General features: G+C 37.6%; 1 protein-coding gene across 2 annotated transcripts in view; it reads right to left on the bottom strand.

The window, feature by feature from the left end:
* Window positions 1-14,203, bottom strand: part of fam184ab (family with sequence similarity 184 member Ab) — a 123,812-nt gene that overhangs the window by 54,123 nt on the left and 55,486 nt on the right. For both annotated transcript variants that reach the window (XM_015004394.2, XM_015004397.2), the window contains exons 3-8: window positions 13,420-13,578; window positions 11,917-12,156; window positions 11,137-11,220; window positions 10,014-10,265; window positions 2,562-2,697; window positions 984-1,165 (exon numbers count right to left, since the gene is read on the bottom strand). In XM_015004394.2, coding sequence (XP_014859880.1) covers window positions 984-1,165; window positions 2,562-2,697; window positions 10,014-10,265; window positions 11,137-11,220; window positions 11,917-12,156; window positions 13,420-13,578 — 1,053 coding nt within the window. The remainder of the gene's footprint in view (window positions 1-983; window positions 1,166-2,561; window positions 2,698-10,013; window positions 10,266-11,136; window positions 11,221-11,916; window positions 12,157-13,419; window positions 13,579-14,203) is intronic.

Here is a 14,203-nt window from a genome sequence, read left to right as displayed (position 1 = left end):
TGGGAAAACACACATGAAGCTGCAACACTTGACATTTACTGTCTGCTGCGCTTGGCCGGCTGACTAAACTGTTCCACAAATCATCTGACCTTTAAGGCTTTTTGTTTTTAAGAAGCCCGTTTTGTTTTCGCTCCGCAGTTTGTTTAAAGCTGTGATCGACAGGCTTCGCAGCCAAACAGTTTGAACTTTTGTTGCATTGAATTCAACATTGCAGAAAATTACTACAGTTTATCTGCAACAGACCTAATATTGGAAGTAAATCTTAGCGAATAAAGAGAGTGAATGTAAACTGAGAGAACAGATAGTAATTTAAACACGGCTGAATGAATTACACTTGTGTAAAACAAATATAAATAAATAGGATTAAAAAAATGAAATGGACACCAGAGTTAGAAGAACATGAAGCTACTAAATTATTTTACACAAAAAGTAAATCTAACCTGGTTTCACCGCAATGATAAAGTTCAATTCATTCAACCCATGACATGAGAATCCATCCATCCATCCATCCATCCATCCATCCATCCATCCATCCATCCATCCATCCATCCATCCATCCATCCATCCACCCATCCATCCATCCACCCATCCATCCACCCATCCATCCACCCACCCATCCACCCATCCATCCACCCATCCACCCACCCATGAGGTTCTTTACCTCCTCCTCTCACTAAGTAGCTAGCTAGCCTCGCCCAGCTGAGGAACCTGTAAGTAAAAAGTGAATTTATTCTTCTGAATGTTTCAGAGATTATGTTGATTCCCATCAAACTGAGCTGCTGTGTCACACTGCATCCTCATCCTATTAGCATACAGTAGCAGAATTAATCTGATACAGCTCTGCATTCAAACAGCAACATGCCGACTGTTGTTCAGCTTCCCTACAGTCTGCAGAACGGCTCAGCCTCAGCATCCTGATCAGCTTCTAGTTATTCATAACAGTAACTTCCAGCCTTGCATGAATACTAAGCAAACACACAGACCTTCTCCAGGGACTGGATCTGCTGTTTGTGTCGTTCTTCCAGCGCTTTGCTCTGGCTCTGCAGGGCCTCCCTCTCTTCCTCCATCCGCAGCACCTTGTCCTTCAGGCGGCTGCGCTCGTTGTCCAGGTCCCTGATGGCGGCTTCCTGGGTCATCTGGGTGGCCTGCAGGCTGCTTATCTGGCCTGAGAGAAATGTTACAGATCAACACAGCTACATAACAAACGATTATTTTAGGAATCAATTATTATGTTCTGACGATTAATTGGATAAACAAAATTCTGCAGATTTTACTTTTAACCACTTAAGTTTATTTTATACAACACTAAAATTATGTAAAAAAGCCTGTTAATTACAAAAACAAAAAAACCCTAATAATTAAATCCGTTTAAATAAGAAAATAGACATTCCTAAAAAGAAAAACATCGTTAACGATTATTCTACAGTGACGATTAATCAGATTTAAACATTTTCTTTTTGTTTAACCATGTAAGCTTATTTTATGTAATAATTTTAATGCAATCTCCCTCCCCCTAATAATTAACTACTGTTTTCAAATATAAAAATAAGCATTTTATAAAGCTGACAATTATTTTAGGAATCGATTATTCTATTCTGACAATCAATTAACTGAATAAAAAAATTTGAACATTTTGCAGATTTTTTTATTTAACCACTTAAACTGTTTTTGTATACAATATTAAAGACGTAAAAAAAAGGAAATGCAAAAAACCATAATTAATTAACTATTTTCAAATAAGAAAATAAACATTTTATATAGCTAATCGTTATTTTAAGAATTGATCATTCTAACTTTGGGGATTAATTGATTAATCAAACAAGAAAATGGGCACATGCTGAAGATTTTTCATTTTAACACTTATTTTATACAATATTTTGAGTTTGCATCAGAGTTTAATTGCGTATTCACTCCTCCGCAAACCAAACAGACTTTCAATGCAAACGGACTGGAGTTTGATTAAAACAAACTAAACATGGCAGGTGGGAAAACGCACTTAATTACAGCCTGCAGAGTTTCCTGCATTTAACCAAATAACCCAATCATCCTTTACTGGCCACATTTCAACAAACCAGCTTCAACATTTCATATAAAATTTGAGAGAATGTGTCTTTCTCTGTAAAACGCCCTCCATGTGCCCTCTGAGCTCCATTCGCCGGCCGGATCCCAAGCAGCTTTGGCGGAAAAACATTTTTCTAATCAGACTTTAGGAGCTCATGACGCTAATGAGGCGAATGTTATTCTGCTCTAACGAACTCAGACGGCTCACATGCATCAGACTGTAATGTTTTTACAATATAGTTGCAGCAAAAGAGAAAATCATAGACGAGTTGTTAAATTAGATTGTGTTGCTTAAACTGGATCGACTCAAAGTGCAGAGCCCCACTGCCTTTTAGGGACAGGGAACGCCATTAGCTTTGATATGCAGCCATAACTTTAAAACGTTTTGGGCTGTGATGCCTCAGACGAGACAAGAGGAGCTGTTAGTTGATGTCTGATGAGTTTCTGCGACTGCCAGCGTGACGAGAAGCGAGGAGAGGGGATGACGTTTAGGTTCTTACTGGCTTTGAGGAGTATTTCCGTGGCCTGCTGCTGAACCCGGTCTCTGGCTGCCTCCAGCTCACACTCTGCCTCTTTCTGACGGATCTCTATGATCTCGGAGTTCTGGGTCACTTCATCCAGCTGCTTGGTTAAGTCCTGGAGAAGAGTCAAAACAATGCAAGAAAACTTAAACGGTGCAGATGACTTAAAATAGAAAATAAAAGACAGGGCTTCCTTCGACAACTCTTGTCTTCTGGTGTAATTTCCAGAGAAAGGATGAAGCTTTTATTCCTCCAATGTGGGTATATTGATCAACTAATTATCTATTAGTGCAAAAACCTCACCCAGGGTTTCACAAACTCAAGTTTAAGACTTTTAAAGACCTCTTTAAGACCATTATGAATCAAATTTAAGACCTGTACCACAATGGTAATGTATATTTAAGATGTTTTAAGACCTATTTAAGACCATTATGAGTTAAACTTAACATGTATCGCAACAGAAATGTACTTTTAAAACTTGTCAAGACATTTCTAAGACCATTGTGAATTAAATTTAAGACCTGTATTGTGATAGAAACATACATTTAAGACTTTTTAAGACCTCTAAAACCATTCTGAGTAAAATTTAGGACTTGTATCATTACACAAAAGTACATTTAAAACTTGTTAAAACCTCTTTAAGACCATTGTGAATTAAATTCAAGACTTGTATCGCAGTTTTTTGCGATATTCCTCAATCACGGGAATTCATGCAAAATCAGCAGATCAATGCATTTTTTCATGCATAATTGTGAGCTCACTTAATTTTCATTATGAAAATTAAGCATTTAAGACAGTGAGTCTTAAAATGTTTAAAACTTACTGTCTTAAAAAGTCTTAAATGTAAATTTCTGCTGGAGAGGAGATACAAAAACGCTCAAAACATTGTATTTTAGCTCTAATAAGGTGAGTTAATGTAAAGAACGGATTTTTACTGATATTAACTTTAGGATCCAAATTCAGATTTGATGTTGACGTCCTTAGAGCCGAGTATTAACACTCAACCAGGAAGTAATTTAAACATTAAATCAAAGTTTATTTTGTGACACGACATCAGCTCGTTTCTTCCATTCTTTCTTCTGCTCGGCTCATTTTGTGTCACGTTCTGTTTGCTGCATTTCCTGCATCAACTTTTAGCTGCCAGAACCATCTGTTATTTATAGGAGCAGATTCATTTTGTTCCGTTTGTAAATAAATAAACTTGTATTTGTCTCCTATCCATCTGGCTCCTGCCTGCGAGCCTACATTTTGCTCCCGATACCTCCACAGACATCTGTGACGATTAGCAGGAGCAAATTAAATCCTGCAGCTCCTGAAATGAAGGAAACAGCCTGTTCATCTAATCCACATGATTATTTAAAAACAATATCGGTGAAAACTTGTATTATAAACACAACGGACCAGGGATGCAACTAATGATTAGGTTACTAATCTATTATTCTTTTGATTATTCTGACAGTCAAATTAAAATAAAATGGCACAATGTGCAGATTTTTCATCAAACCTCTTTAGCTTTTTATTACGCAACGATGATTTCTTTCATTATATAGCTGAAAATGCAACAACATAGCCTTCCTTCGGTGACTTTGAACAAAATTAAACTAAAACTGGAAAACATATTTACACAAAAAGGTGTTTTAAAATTAAGTCGAAATGTGTGTGTATTGTACAATTTTGGCTAATTACTGCTTTAAATATGCCATTTTTTTCAGCAAATTCCCTTTTTTAGAGTTAACGATTAATCAATTACTAAATTAGCTGATAATTGTTTCAACTACTGATCAATCACGATTAACACGACTAATCATTTCAGCCGTTTTCAGCTTACAGAACAAAACATATTGCTGGCATATTTTTAATACTGAGGATCAGGGATTTAAATCCCAACTGCTGTTCAATTAATAAGGAGCAGACTTCAGGGAACAATGCAAATCGACACGCATGCAGGGTAGAAGTTATGCGACTCAGAAACTCATGAGAGGTAATTTCACATCTCCGAGTCGCGCCAAGCAGCCTGCCTAAAAGCTAATTACCACAGCCGCGGCTAAGACAAAGGAGCCCCAGAATGACGAGACCCACTGAGGAGTCACACCAATTACACTTCCTGGGTGCAGGAGTGTGAGCAAGCTGACCTCCGTTTGAGACGACGAACGTAGCTGCAGCTTCTCCCTGCAAGAGTTCACATGTGAGCCACAAAAAAAAATTATTTTTGTCTTTTTAAATGTTTATTGTCACATTTCTGTGGTGAGTTTTGCTGGGTGAAACATCCAGACAGAAATGGAGTCGGTTTGATTTTGGTGAATTTCTAACTCCAGGTTTGGAGGGAATCTGGTCAAGTACTGGTTGCTATAATCTCTACAAGATTTGTAGTAGAAATCTACTACAGATTTATGGATTGATACCAGACGTACCGTTTGAAACAGGCATCCATTATCCGTTACGAAGCCCCGGTCTGAAAACTCTTAGGAAAATCACAGTTTATTACAGCGGAGCCCTGGCTGTACAACGTAACTTTAAACTGTTCCACCTCCTGGCTTTTCGTTCAGATTGTCTAAAATGTTTTAAAGGAAATGCAGCTTTGGACGCTGAAAGGCAGCCAATAGAGGAGCAGCATTTTTCCCCCTTGGTGCTGATTGGCTGATGCCAAAGATTGGAAAAACAGTGAATATTAGCTTCTGCTATGATGCCAAGACGGTTTTCTACTGTCCGTATTAATGCAGTTTGTTGTTTTTACTCTTAAAATGGGCAGTTATAAGCATTTTAATATAAAGAGTTTCTCTTTAAAAGTTTTTATAAATTGGACATAATTTTTTTTATCAGATTTCTGACTTCTTGGAAGTTTTTCCACTTGTCATGGTGTAAATTTAGTCTCTGAATGATAGCACATGTAAAGCTCTTGTGTTAAGGTGCTTGTTCAGCCAATGCAGGTTTTTAAAATAAAATCTTACTATTTTCAGCAACAATAACAGCATTTGGGTCACTTTCTCTGAAAATGTTTGCTATATTTAGTTTAATAAACCAATTCAAAGCAGTTTGGGTGGCAACAGGTAAAAGTTGTTACTATTTAAAGTGAAATTTAATAGACACTAAAAGATATGATTGGTAAAAGATGAATACTTTGTTTTAATCTATGTCCACTTTGAACAAAAAGTGAGTTCAAATGAACTAAAAACTAGTTTGAATGTGTGTTTCTAAACTGGATAAAGTGACCCGTTTTATGCATGAAGGGATGAACGCTTATAGAGCTGAACTCGGATGTATCTGGACTTTATTACATCTTTTGTTGTTTCAGGCCTGGTTGCTTCACCTCAAACAGCAACAAGCCTTTTGATTCTTCTGCAACGCTTCAGGTATCCTTTAGTTATTTGCTTAGTTAAAAAGCTGATGTCTGCAGTTAGTTTAATTAAACACCACTCTTCTCTTAGTCCTGCAGTAAATCCCTTTGTCCTTTCACAACCTTTGTGCTCAAAGAGAAACATAAAGTTGCTTAATGCCACATCGATCCTCGGTTTCCTTCCTCTTGGATCCAAAAAGGCCTAAAATCCGGCCTGCGTCTCTTTTCTCTTCTCTCAATGCTCATTTGAGCCTACTGAGCCAGCAAATCTTTAAAGGGCTCACAAAAATAGCTCCTCTGTTGACTAAAACCCTGCTCTGTTTTGTGGAAAGCAAGCAGAACAAGAGGATGAGACGGGATAAAGACGAGGTTTAGGAGTAAACCTGCTTGGAGGGGAAGTGGAAACAAACCGATGCAGGGAAAGAAACAATCAGGATTCATCAACCTTAACACCTTAAATGTGGCTCCTGCTGTCGATTCGTTATGGTTTTGTTTGTTGGAACCAGACATTTTTTTATGAGTATTAATAAATTATTGACTTAAAACAAGTTGAAAAGTTACTTGTATGTTAGTTCCGAGACAAAATGAGTCATTCCAAGCGTTTTTGCACTTCAATTAGGATATGTTCTCAGTTAATTAGTAATCGATTATTCTAGTGATTCATTGATTAATCGGTTCTAAAAGTGGCACATTGTGCAGATTTTTAACACCTTAACCATATTAAATGCAGTATCAGAAATGCATATCTGGAATAAAATAAGCTGCACATTTTGAGGATTTAGAATGAATCAGATTTTAAAAATATCTGATTAATCGAGTAATTGTCAGAATAATTGATCAATAAAATAACAGTTGCAGCCTTAATAAAAGTGTTTTCAGTGACGATATAAATGCTGAAGCTTCAGGTGTAAGAAGTAAAATCCCTGAATGGAAATGTACGGATGAAACCTCCTGAGGTGAGAAAACTGCCTGAAGTCAAACTTCAGGTGTTCTTTAGTTTTTACCATTTAATCCAAATAGACGGAGTTAAGTTCAGCCTCACCCTAAACCCCCACAGAAGCTCTCTGATTTTTACATTTAAATTCAGAAACTCATGATTAATTGCTTTTGTCTTGCGGGGAAAAGCCTCTGTCAGCCAACTTGGACCAGCTTTTCTCGAGAGCGAAATATTTAGTCCGAAGACAGTGACAGCAGCAATTTAGCACAGCGTCACTGGTGTATTTCACTCTGGGGAAAATTTGTAATTTTTGGCGAGCACGTTCCCGCAGTAGCTTGTGAACAGTCAGCCATTAATTACGTCTGTCTGAGTTACTCCGAGCGATCATTTGCTTGCATTTCTCTGAAGATTTGCCCACTTCATCATGAGCTAAAGGAGGAAGACAGAACACTGGAGCGGTAAGCTGAGAACAGGAAAACGTTGTTTAAAGTTGGAGTTCAGTTGATGCCTGATGAGTTTTTTCCATATTTATGCTTCTTGCATCTACAAAATATTCATACAGCAAACTTTAATGGATTTTATTAGAAGTTTACAGACCAACACAAAGTGGAGCATAGAAGTGAAGTGGAATGAAAATGACAGATGGTTTTCATTATTCTTGTTGATAAAAATGTGAATTTAAGTTAATATTTAGCTTTTTTGTGATTAGACGTCACTGAATCAGTGAATCTGTAGTTTAGGTTTAAGTTTATTGTCATTACAACAGAATAATACTTTCTCATGTGACACCATTTCATTTATTGCTAAAAAAACCTGGTAAAATAGGCTGAAGTTTGTGTTTGTAATGTGATAATGTGGAAAAGTAAAGGAACTTTGAATCTTAATGAAGGAATAAAATGCTCCTCATCCACATATTAAAACACTTAAAGTGAAGATTAAATATAAATCTATTATTTCCCAACCATGTAACTGAAGGATGGAGAGATCTGCTCACAGTTTTATTTAGAGATTATTCAGATATTAACCCACCAAACACTCAATGTGTGAAACAATCAGATGTGTTTCTATCAAGTAAAGTCAGTTTCAAGCTTTCTGCTTTGTTGACTCTTCTTTATCTGGGTTACGGTTAATTGCGCTGATAATTAAATGAAACTAATAACCTGAGGCACGCAGCAGTTTCTGCTGACCTTGATCTTATTCTTGGTAACTCTGCAAAGGGAGGACCTCTTACCACCTTCTGTGTAATCAGACTACAAACAAACCAGACCCACTTCACCGATTCCCCTGAAGCTCTTGTCAGCTTTACTTTCAGTGGGGAATCCCCTCAAAAGACCTTAAAGACATCAAAACTCTGGAAGCAGGAACAAATCCTCACCAAACAATCATGCAGCTGGTTCTTACACGATTTAATCTGATTGTGCTGAAGACAGTAATATTTATCCAAATTTAGCTTGAAGGCATCAGAATGGAAACATATTGTCAGGTTGAAGTTGTTTGATTAAACAGAAGAGTTGGAGAGAAAACACTGAGTGTGTTTTTCATTTGCTTCATAACCTTTTAAATTTTATAAAATTTTATAAAACCAAATATGGTTAAATATGGTTTAAATTGTTAGTTGCTGTTATTAAATGCTGCTAACTTGCTAGTAGCAAAGTAATTTTTCTTTGATTAGCGCTTATGCTAACTTTAAAAATATTTTTAAAAAGTAGCTTCCCCTAAATTCTAAAGCACTAATTTACTTTAAAATTAGACAAATTTACTAAATTAGTCCAGTTTAGTAAATTAGTAAAGCACTAAGTTAGTAATCACAAAACTATGCTTTACTAATTAGCACTCATTTAATGCCAATTAGTACCAATTAATTAATGAATATTAATTAAATTAGCACTAAGAACTTGGTAAAGCACTAAGTTAGTAAATGCATTAGTGCTTTTCTAAGTAGTGCTTTAGTAAATTAGTATAGAACTAATTCTGGTTTTAGATTTAAGGACTATTATAAATAAATAAAGTTTAAAGCTGTGTTGAAGTTTTGATTATCGACTGTCAAATTCAAACTCTTCAAATACTCAGACTTTTACATTCATGCTCTTATTTTGAAGGGGGTGAAGACACAGCAGTTTCATTTCCTCTTTTTCCTTTCCACCAATAACTGTAATTCAAACAATAAACAGGAGCACATTAAGCATAGTAATAAACAATATATAAAAACATAAATTTATTAGAACATTAATCAATAAATTCAGCATTTTAAAAACATTTTATTACTGTTAATGTCAGACAGTCTCATATGTAAATCTAACACCTTTCCACAATAATAAAAATAACTATTTTTGTAAATATTTTATTATTGCTAAATTTGTATTAATATTTAGCAGACTGGGAATACTTGAGGTACTGTTTTAGATTATATTATGTATTCTTTCTGTATTTGTTTTCAATTGTTGTGCAATTATCATGATAATGTCATGTGGTATTTTAGTCATAATACATGAAAAATGCACATTAGTTTATATGTAGTTTCCACTGAGCTGCTAGTGGAAGCACCAGCTGTTTTTTGTTCTCCTTTAGGCTCCAGCATGGAGGGAAACAGCTGCATTCAGTTGTAAAAGCTTCAAGTTAATAACTTTCTGTGCCTGCTGCTGCGTTGTTTGGACCAGAAGCATTAACCTGTGGAAATAAAACTAAAGGCCGCCTTGAATCCAAAACTGCCAGATACTTAAACGCTCCTGGAGGGACGATTAGAGAGTGTCGGATAAATTAGAGCAGCCGACACTTTGCACCTGTTAGAAGTTTAAGGTTTAGTGCACAGAGTCTGGAGAAGTTTGAGTTTATTTTAGTTCAGTAGCAACTTGTCAGATTTGATCATGTATAGATCTGCATCTTATAGATTATCTTACTTTCATTATAGAAGTTAGTTAAGGATAAACAAGCTGTTACAAAGGATTGATGTTAAAATATTAGCTACAAATTTTAATAAATATGAAATTGTGTTGGATGGATGATGGACGGTAAACATTTCTCCCGTCTCTTTCGTTTCATATTTTCCATGTTTGGAGGAAAACTAAATCCTGGCACCAGCCCAACATCCCTGCTGGTCCATAAATGGCCACAGGAGGTGAAACCATGGAAACCGCCTCCACGTTGCGTCCGTCCCACTCACCTTGATGGAGCCCTCTGCCGTGCCGAGCGCCGCCTGCAGCTTGTGAGACTTCTCGCGGTTTTCCCGAGCCTCGTCCGTCACGCGGGCCAGCTCGGCCCGCAGCTTCCCCAGCGTTTTCTGGAGCGCCGCCTCCTGCGTCTGGAACTCCCGCCGCAGCTCGGCCTCGGTCCGCTTCCACGCCAGCAGGTTGTCGGCCGTCAGCTGCTGGGTTCGCTTCATGGCCTCCAGCTCGCGTTCGTAAAACGCTTGAGCCTGGAGAACAAAGCAGAAAACGGAGCCAGACGTAAAACTCCCGCAAAAACTACGAAGCATTTCTGGTTTAGTTTCAGTGAAAATATCTTGGTACACTTAAAGTAGGACAAAACTAACTCAGCAGGATATATGAGCTTGTTCTAAGCCAATTTATTCCATTGTCAGATTTTTTCGCTTAAGATATGCGAAAACTGACTTGTAATAATATATAACTTAAATAATCTGTCATTACAATTCGTACTTTTTCATCAATATTAAGAAATATTGACTTAATTCTATTCTTGAGCCTCTTAAAATAAAATTCTCTAGTGAGTCACTTTATCTGGCTGCCAGTAATAAAAGCGCCTCTGTATCTTTGACTAGGACGCACCATTTAAATCTAAACAAGTTTGTACTAAGCGTTTAATCTGGTGTGCATCATCACTGCCAGTCACATTAGATCGGCGTGGAGTGCTTTTGTAGTAAAATACTCTTGTTAAAATGTAGAGGTTTTCTGTCATTGCTTGCCAGATAAATCAATAAAAACTCACTAGCAGCTCATTCTTACCAGTCATCTGATTATATGAACCAAGTTTAGGCCTTTAAACTCATATTTACTTTGGTCAATAAAGCACAAAGCTACTACATTTAGAGCATAATGATCTAACAGGAGGGTAAGCTAAACTCAGTTTACAAATGTTCTACAAATGAACCCAAATAAAAGTACATTGAGTGAAGGATTCATCATCTAGTATGAAGCAGCTCCAGCCAGATTCATTATGGAATCACTAAATTCAGCTCCGTGTTGAGATTAACCCCATGAATCACTGTTATTAGTTGGCAGGGGGAAAACCTCTCATCCATGGTGTGCTGGACTCAATGCTGGCCGTACCTTGCTGAGTTTGGCTTCGTATTCGTCCACCAGCCTCTTCTTGTCCTGTTTCAGCTCCTCCACCCGCTCCGCCAGAGACTCCACCTGCAGCACAGCGACACTCATTAACCGTTTCTGCCATCTGAACTGTAAACCTAAAGCTGGAACAGTGGATTTCACTGGGAAACGTCACCATTTCCAATGGAACAAGGACTTTTCATCCATTAAGGAACTATTGACCTAAAACAAGCCCTTATGTCTGGCTGAAGAGTCACTGGGAAGTTCGTGTCTTTGAAATAAGACTAAAATAAGATATTTGAACTTGAAACTGAACCAAAAATACTTGGTAAGATTTTGTGTTTCTGTATAATTTTTGAAGTAATTATACTGCATAAACACATAATCTTATCTGGTATTTTTGGTCTGGTGTCTGGTGGAAATTTAAGTTAATAAAGAAAATACTTAATCCACTGGCAGATTATTTTACATACATTAAGACATTTTTCCAATGTTATGAGTGAAATAATCTGCCAGTGGAACTAGTACTTTTTAAATCAATGTTAAGGAATTATGGATTTAAAAAAAAACCTCCCATGTCTTGCTGGAATGTTGCCTGAGGGTTAATTTAGTTTCACTTCAATGAACTAAGATATCTGCACTAGAAACTGAACCAAAAATCCTTGGTAAGATTTTGTGTTTTTGCAGCGGATGAGTTCTTCCGCATCACAAACTTCCAGTTTAACCTACAGCACACCGAGGCCAGCAGGTTGAGCCGTTTCTCAGAAGTTAGCGGTGCGTTACCTCGGCTTTGTGCAGCTGCCCCAGTTTCTCCTGGTCTTTGCTGTAGTTTGCATTCTGGCTCTGGTGGCTGCGGAGGAGCTCCTGGATCTCCTGCCTGTGCTGAGCCTTGAGCTCCTCCAGAGCCGCTTTCTTCTCCTGCTCAAACTGAGCCTGGGCCTGGCTGAACGTCCGCAGCTTCTCCTCAAAGGACCGTCTCATCTCCTCCACCTCCCTCGACATGGACACCACGCGCTGCGTGTGCTGCCAAGAGAGACGGGAAATGAAAGGCTGCGTCAAAGGAAGGGGGGATTGATTTATGGGTTTCTGGGTTGCAAAGCGAGCCAGTGAGTCTTTAAAAAGGTCCACGCCAGGCAGTGATGTGCTGGATTGGGGGATTCTGATCTGACTGCCAAACCTTTCGGCTCTAAATGAGCACAAAACAATCTAAACTCCCCTAAACATTAAACTCCTTCAGCTTCGAAACATTCAAATAACACAAATGTCTAAACTCACTAATCAAAAGTAGCTCTAATAATTATATTTACATTTATTTTCTCTTAATTGCAGCATTTTATTTGACTAAAGAAGCAGATAGCATAATTATAAACTACCACTAATTAAATAAGAAGATATTTGTCTTTGAAAAGAAGTGCAGGCATAATATGCCAGAATTAGTAACTATTTAGCAAATCAAGGAGCTGCAACCTACGGTGACCTAGATGGGTCAGAAAAAAATAAAATATAATAGCTAATGCTGCTAAGCATCAAAAAAAAAAAAGCCACAACAGATGTTGGTTTCATTTTAGCTGAAATTCAGGTTCTGAACTTTGTTTTAGCATAAATCTCATTTTAGCAACAAAAAGCGTTTTTTTTTAAGAATAACTTAATTTTTTTTGTTTTGGCTGCAATTTAGTTTTAGTATAAATAAATAAACATTTTTGCTTTAGCCAACATAACCTGCATTTAAAGGTTCTGTTGTAGCATAGCTTCAGTTTTGGAAAAAACGCTGACTTAGCATAAATTTGGTTTCATCCAAACTGTATTGTGCCTCTCGTTCAGCACAGATTAATGTGTGTTCATCTAAACCAGTTTATTCTGCTCCACTTCACAGTCCTGGACTACTCTGTGTTCCTCTGACACATGAAATCCCAATGAAACGCATCAAAGTTCGTTGATATCAAGTGACAAAATGTGAGAGCATGTGAAAAATCTTAAAAGATTTGACCAAAATCCAACTTCTCTTTTAATGAAGAAATGTTTCTTCATTTTCCAAGATATTATCAATACCTCTATGAATGTTAGCTTAGCTATTACTGGCCAGTCAAAGCAAAACGATGCCGGGCATCAAACTATGACTTGTAATGACAACAGAACATGTCTGCATGGATCCCTGCTGTCGACAGCAACAACAACTCGCTGCAGTCAAGCTGGGAGGCTGACGTGACGCTGATTACCGCAGCTGTGCCCGCAGGACCCCAGCGGACACAGCTGCTTCCTGACAGCAGGTGGAGGCCGCGCGCCTACCTGGGCCTCGGTGCAGAGCTGCATGTCCTCCACCCGCTGACGGTAGCTCTCGAACTCGGCCAGCGCCTGCCTCTTCATCCTCTCGTGCAGCTCCATGGACTCCTCCAGAGACTGGATCCTCTTCTTCAGGTCCATCTCATCGCTGATTTTACTCTTGAACTGCAACCAACACAAAACGCTCAGGAAGCCAAATAATCGCTTCATGAATGAAAATGAGCTCCATAATTTCCATTCTGACTATTCATACTTTTGAAGGGGAATTTCGCTTACAGACAAAAATATGCATAATCTTAATGAAAAAAGCAACTGAAATATTTTTATTTGCATCTTTCTGATGTTGTATAAAAAAGGCTTCAATGATTAAATAAAAAATCTGCACAATGTGACAATTTCTTGTGAGTTTAATCGATTAATTGTCAGAATAATCAATGGATTAATCGATTATTGAAATAATCGTTAGTTTCAGCCCTATTAAGTGAAATTCCAACTCTTGGGTTTCAGCCTATTGGATTATTCTCATTGACTTTTTTTTTACACATCAGTGATAATTAAGAGATTTTATCAGATATTTTGTTTTATATTTTTTTGAACTGAGCCATTTTTCTACCATGATCGGTGAAAAACACGTTTCTCCCAAACATAAGATCTTTTTCATTCCATTCACAGGGAGAAACCCCTGAAAGACGAATATTCTGCCGATAAAATATTGATGATTTCATTCTGAGAGCCGGCGGAGAGATCCTGGCTAATCTGATAATACTTTACAGTGGTGAGTCTCTGTAAC

Source organism: Poecilia mexicana, unplaced genomic scaffold (genome assembly GCF_051168715.1).
Source record: "Poecilia mexicana isolate PSO_F unplaced genomic scaffold, ASM5116871v1 scaffold_21, whole genome shotgun sequence".
In the NCBI taxonomy this organism is placed as follows: domain Eukaryota; kingdom Metazoa; phylum Chordata; class Actinopteri; order Cyprinodontiformes; family Poeciliidae; genus Poecilia; species Poecilia mexicana.
The sequence above is the reverse complement of the archived record's forward strand: the minus strand, read 5'-3'. Positions and strand labels throughout refer to the sequence as shown.